This window comes from Solea senegalensis, linkage group LG11 (assembly GCF_019176455.1).
Source record: "Solea senegalensis isolate Sse05_10M linkage group LG11, IFAPA_SoseM_1, whole genome shotgun sequence".
Taxonomy (NCBI): domain Eukaryota; kingdom Metazoa; phylum Chordata; class Actinopteri; order Pleuronectiformes; family Soleidae; genus Solea; species Solea senegalensis.
Genome location: NC_058031.1, coordinates 9503497 through 9509496, shown reverse-complemented (window position 1 = coordinate 9509496; position 6000 = coordinate 9503497). Strand labels below are relative to the sequence as shown.

Sequence of the window (6000 nt, the reverse complement as noted above, 5' to 3'; positions counted from 1 at the left end):
TTAATTGCACCCAATATGATGACACACACTTCAGGTAACAGGTCAAACCTGATGACTTACAATCAAAAGATTATGTAAAGATGGAATTCAATATGGCAGTCTTCTGTCGATAAGGATGTTGTTATTTTTTGACACTTTTCGCATGAGTTGCTTCATATTTATTACTATTATTGCTGTATGTGAAACTAAATCAGGGAATGTACTTCATGTCAGAAATATCTAGGCTACAGCACATTTTGATGGACACGTAATTTCAGTAAACTGGTGCCTGGTGCCACAGAAACGTACACAAGAGGCAGCATGAAAAAGAAGAGAGGGGGGAAAAAGAACTTGACATGAGGAGGACATTTTGAGGGCAGTGAGATTCAGCGGGCAGCACGACCCTTCCCGGACTATATATGATTGACACGGGGATCTCGGCGTGACGTCAGACGTTAGTGAGGCTGCTTTCCAGGAGTAACAGTCTGAGGGTGAGAGAGAGAGAGAGAGAGAGAGAGAGGAGGCTGAAAAACGGCACATCTTCCACAGAGATAAGACCGGAGGAGACTGACTGTGCCGAGGACGCAGAGGAGGGTAAACCTGCCTGAGCTCATTTTATACACTTCACTATTTTTGATATACTTTATTAATTCGCCATCGTGCGATTCAACACATGCGTGTTACATTTGCTTACACCTGTTAGGGTCATTATGGTTATACAAGAATGGGCTCCTTTAAAGGTTTGAGGAATTTGAACTAGACTTAAAACACACATTTTGTCATTGTTTCCTGGTTTTGTCAGGCATTTGTTGATTGGTAATAAACTCCAGTTAGTGCTGAATGTGAACCACACTTACATTTAGCACGGGTGTTCTTATTAGTTCAGTCCGTTTTTTTTATCGATGCATGGCTGCTGTAGATAAGCACGCGCATTTAGTCACCGGAAGACCATGTGTTCTGTCTCCAATGATGTTTGAAATGTGTGCAGGGCAATTAATTGATGTCCACATTTCTGTGTTGTCCAGATTTCGTGGTGCGTCACTCGTGCGTAAAGCTATGGCACCATCCCCAGAACGCACAGGAAGCGCAGAGAAACACTGACCGAAACCTTATCTTCCATCATGAACATTCTCTAGGACCGGTCAGTCAGTAAAACCACGTTTTAAGTAGTCGGAAGTGGACGGAGAACGAGAGGATGTTATGTCTGTTTTTTCCCCGCTGACTTCAAAAACGACCAAAAGTAAAATGAACCCTGGAGATAAAAGTGCCAAGTGTTTTTAACAAAACTGGAACCAAACAGAAGCTACTGTGAACTGCTCATCCGTTAAGCGAGGCATGTTGTCTGGAGCGTTTCCAATACAAAGACACTAAACACATCCTCGTTTTACCGCGGATGGACTCTCCTGGGGTGAGATTTTCTTCTGAGACAATCCATGTAACACGATTCTTATATTTGTACTGTCCTGAAAGGGTGGCAAAGCATGGTAACCGTTTTAAATGATTGTCATTTTTAAATTATTGTTTCAAAAATTGAAGCAGCAGCAAAATTGTAACTTGACAATCTCATAGACCTGCGTGTGGACATTGGATTGGCACCGTGGGTACTGCAAACACTGATTTCTGCTCTGTTGTCTGCCAATGGTCAGAGATGTAGCTGCCCTTCAGTGGTGTAATGGAGGATAATCTTAGTCTGCTTGTTGTCTGAAAAGGAATCAAAACATGTGTGTTTCTCCAAAATTCCAAACAATAATTCCTTAAAATTGGAAAGAAAATGGATTAGAGTGTCATAGATTCTTAGTTTGCCAATTTCCTATCACTGTCTTTTCAACTATGGAGAATGTGTCCAACTCCAGCGGTGTCCCACCATTCTGCAACGACTCTGTGGACTTCTACTCCCTTACGTCTGGAAACCATACTGGCCTGAACTGCACTCTTCCTCCCTCTGAGATGTACTTCTATGTTGACCTTTATGTCATTTTTCCGGTCATCTACTCTGTAATCTGTGCAGTGGGACTGACGGGCAACACGGCCGTCATCTATGTGATCCTCAAAGCCCCAAAAATGAAAACGGTCACCAACATGTTCATCCTGAACTTGGCCATTGCAGATGACTTGTTCACATTGGTTCTGCCGATCAGCATAGCGGAGCATTTGCTGAACGACTGGCCTTTCGGTGAGGTTTTGTGTAAGGTCATCATCAGCATAGACCACTACAACATCTTCTCCAGTATCTATTTTCTGACCGTGATGAGCATTGACCGTTACCTGGTAGTCTTGGCGACAGTAAGGTCCAAGCGCATGCCTTACCGTACCTACCGAGCAGCCAAAATCATCTCATTGTGTGTGTGGATCCTTGTCATACTCATTGTTATGCCTTTCACTGTGTTTGCTGGTGTCTTTGTGAATGATAAGAGAAAGCGCTGTGTCCTCATGTTTCCCCCACCTGAGAGTTCATGGTTCAAAGCTAGCCGGATCTACACACTAATCTTGGGCTTTGCCATCCCAGTGTCAACCATTTGTATCTTATACACCATGATGCTTTATAAGCTGAGGAACATGCGGCTCAACAGCAATGCCAAGGCACTGGACAAAGCCAAGAAAAAAGTCACCATCATGGTGTTTATAGTCTTGGCTGTTTGCTTGTTCTGTTGGACCCCTTTCCACCTCAGCACCATCGTGGCTCTGACAACGGATCTGAGAACGACGCCGCTGCTGATCAGGATTTCCTACTTCATAGTAAGCCTGAGTTACGCCAACTCCTGCCTCAATCCATTCCTCTATGCTTTCCTTGATGACAGCTTCAGGAAAGCCTTCAAGAAAATGTTGGAATGTAGACCGGCCTGAGTGTCTGACACAGACACGTACAGTGACTTACTGAGGGAGCGCAGACATGGAATGCTATGACTGCCATTTAGCTTGGTTTGTTCAAGCTGCACTAGGCAACTTTGCACAGTTTTACATGATAGCAGCTAAATAAATATTAATATATGCTCTACGCCTAATATTCTGCCTGTAAACTCCACATAACACGCTCTCTAGGGCAAATATGATTGTAATGCTTTTCGTAAACCAAAGGGATGTCAAAACAAAAATCATAACGGTCTTGAAACTTCTTTTGAAAGGGATCCAATTTAGGGTTATACTTGGAATTAATTAATAATTTACTGTATATGAGGAGAAGAAGTAAACCTTACAGCTGGAATATATATTTTACTGAATTTGCCTAGTGCAGCTTATGGATGCTATGAGAATATGGAAACAATTGTAAATTGACAACATTTGCAACAGGAAAAGAGAATGGCTATGGTTTAATACTCACAGCAGGAAAGAACACATATGCTGTCACTGTCACTAGAATTTTCTGATGAACTGGCCATTAACTACAGGTTGAGGCCGATTTTAAGATGTCAGAAAAAAAGAAAACAATCAAATTACAAGGCAGCAAGCTGAGATGAGCCACTGCAAACAGCTGTGACATTCCCTGGGCTCTGAATTCAGAGGACAGAGGAGTGTCAGCAAGGGCAGAGCATCTGCTGTGTGAAGAAAATCCACTTTAAAACAACATCACTGATTTGCATGCCGTCAATCAAATCCACATCGTGCGAATAGTCAGGGTTGCAGGGTGACGGGATGCATGTTGGGACCACAGGTGTTTTGTTTTAAATTGTTCATCATATCTGTTGCAAAAAAGAAAGGAAAGAAGTGCTTTAAAAGAAACAAGTTTAAGTTGGTTGGATAACTTAATTATTATGTAAAGATGTATGCAAATATGTCAACTTTTACACTACGCTGTTATAGGCCAATCAGTTCCATTTTTGTGGAGATGTTTGAGTTCAAATTTAAATATGACTGAAAAGATTTAAGCCTAGAACATTTCAATTTAATGTATGTATGTGTGAAGTTAATGAATAAAAGGAACCTTGCCAACTCTGACAACAATACTGTAGGCCTGATATTGACAGGCATGGGACAGGAGGGCTATCTAAAATATTTTTATTCTTCTCAAGTCTTTATTTTTGTGAGCAACCTTTTGTTGCCCCCTGTTGACGACAGGGTGGCATTACCTTAAAAAAATGCACCCAGAGCTTATCACAGATTTCAACCCTGCTGAGTGGAATGGAGAGGGGGATGTACATACTTAGACATATTTCCTCTTTTAACCTTTATTACAACCTTATAAGAGTTTGTTTTCCTTTTCTCCAGTGCATCATGTTGTAAATAACAGCTTGCTGCTGTGATTTAGCAAACATGTGGTGTATATTATTGCTTTGTTTGTTTTGCTCTGAGTGCAAAAACAAAGGTGTTTGGAATGTTAAAAAAGTTTATTATTATTATTACAATTATCATTATTGTTTAACTTTATAGAGGAATGAACAATCAGCCACAACATTAAATACATTTACCTATTTTAATGCTGTGGCTGATCAGTGTATATACTGTATACAGTCACAACAATAAAAATGGCAACTCTGTGCTTCATTGTCATAGTGATGTATGGTCAAATGTCCTTCATAAGTAAAACTTGTGTCATACAAATGAAAAATGAAATACAATTCCAGTTGGTTACTATGAATCATCATCTTTTATGCATTCTGTAATAATGAATAAAAATCATGGCATTGATTATATTGTTAATAAATCTTTTTTCCCACTTGTCTTCTTACATTACATATATATATATATATATATATATATACATATATATTCATACAAAGGAGTTTTGATATAATTATAAGTTGATACGTAGACATTTGTTTTCATTAGAAACACATGGCCCATCTAGATTTACAGTGGGAATGAACGTTGCAAAAAATAGATGAATAAAGATGATATATCCCTTGATGGTTAGGATGTGTTGTTGTTCTTATCAGTTCCAAACTGGGGTTTAGGTCAATGTCAGGGTCACCAAAGAGCTTCATTACATAGGCGACTTAATCAGAAGCACAATGGTTTAGGGGTCAGAGCATCTTATCACAATAAAAAAGGTCACAGATTTAATCTCAACAAGCCTCTAAAGGGGTTTTAAAAGGGAGGCGCCACAGTGCGACACACACTGAGTATCCACGCGTCTCTGTTTCTTTCTCTCTTTGTGTGTGTAGGTTCCAGGTGTTACTTACATTATGGGGACTTGTCTTTCTTATGGGGACAAAAAGCAAGTCCCCATTATGTAAATGATTGCATTTTAAGGTAAAGACATGGTGTATGCTTAGAATGAGGTTTGGGTTGGGTTAAGGTTAGCTTTTGAACTGTAATCGTTATGGATAAGGTTACAGTAACTCTTCAGGAAATGAGTGTAAGTCAATGTAATGTCCTCTGAAGTCATGGAAACGAGAGTGTACTTGAATTTATATCTCCAGGTCCAGAAAACTTATCTTTATGAGGACATTTTGACCTTGTGGAACATTTTGTCTGGTCACCACAACCTTGAAAGGATTTTAGGTTTAGGTTAGGTTAGGCACTTAGTTGTGATGTTAAAGTTGAGGTAAGGGACTAGGAAATGCATAATATCTATGATATAATTGTGTGTGTGTTTATGATTCTAAATTTGTGTGACAGATAAGCATGAATTTTCCTTAAATGATAAACAGTTCCTCTGTGGGCTCTTATTAGCCAGTGTGTAGCCAAACCTGTGGTGCGTGAACTAATCCATTAACGCATATTCTGTAGGTTGTATTTTTAACCAGCCACCAGTCCACGATAAACCTTTTTAGAGGTGTCCTTGCAGCAACACACCTGATTTAAATGAATTGGTCGTTATCAGGCTTGTGCAGTGCTTGCTGATGAGCTGTCCTTGTGACTCAGGTGTGCTGGAGCAGGGAAACATCTAAATCATGCAGGGCAGTGAGTCCCCAGGACCAGGATCCAGAAATCCCAGTCTAGTGCCACCAAGTGCTTCTTATAACATGTTAAGAGAGTTTGTGATGAAGCATTTTTGTCACTAGGGGACAGTGTTAGTCCATATAGATACTCATACTATTCCTGTGCGTGTGTGTGTGTGTGTGTGTGTGTGTGTGTGTGTGT

The 6000-nt window shown here is 40.2% G+C and overlaps 1 protein-coding gene across 1 annotated transcript; it reads left to right on the top strand.

Annotated features, from left to right (window-relative positions):
* Window positions 1-505: 505 nt before the first annotated feature.
* Window positions 506-4624, top strand: npbwr2b (neuropeptides B/W receptor 2b). Its single transcript, XM_044037351.1, has 2 exons — window positions 506-573; window positions 1005-4624. Exon 2 carries the CDS (start codon window positions 1810-1812, stop codon window positions 2821-2823), a length of 1014 nt encoding a protein of 337 aa, XP_043893286.1. The 5' UTR covers window positions 506-573; window positions 1005-1809; the 3' UTR covers window positions 2824-4624.
* The last annotated feature ends 1376 nt before the right edge of the window (window positions 4625-6000 follow it).

What these genes read in the sequence shown, in the direction of transcription:
- npbwr2b (XM_044037351.1), top strand. Translation starts at nt 1,810, where the DNA reads ATGGAGAATGTGTCCAACTCCAGCGGTGTCCCACCATTCTGCAACGAC.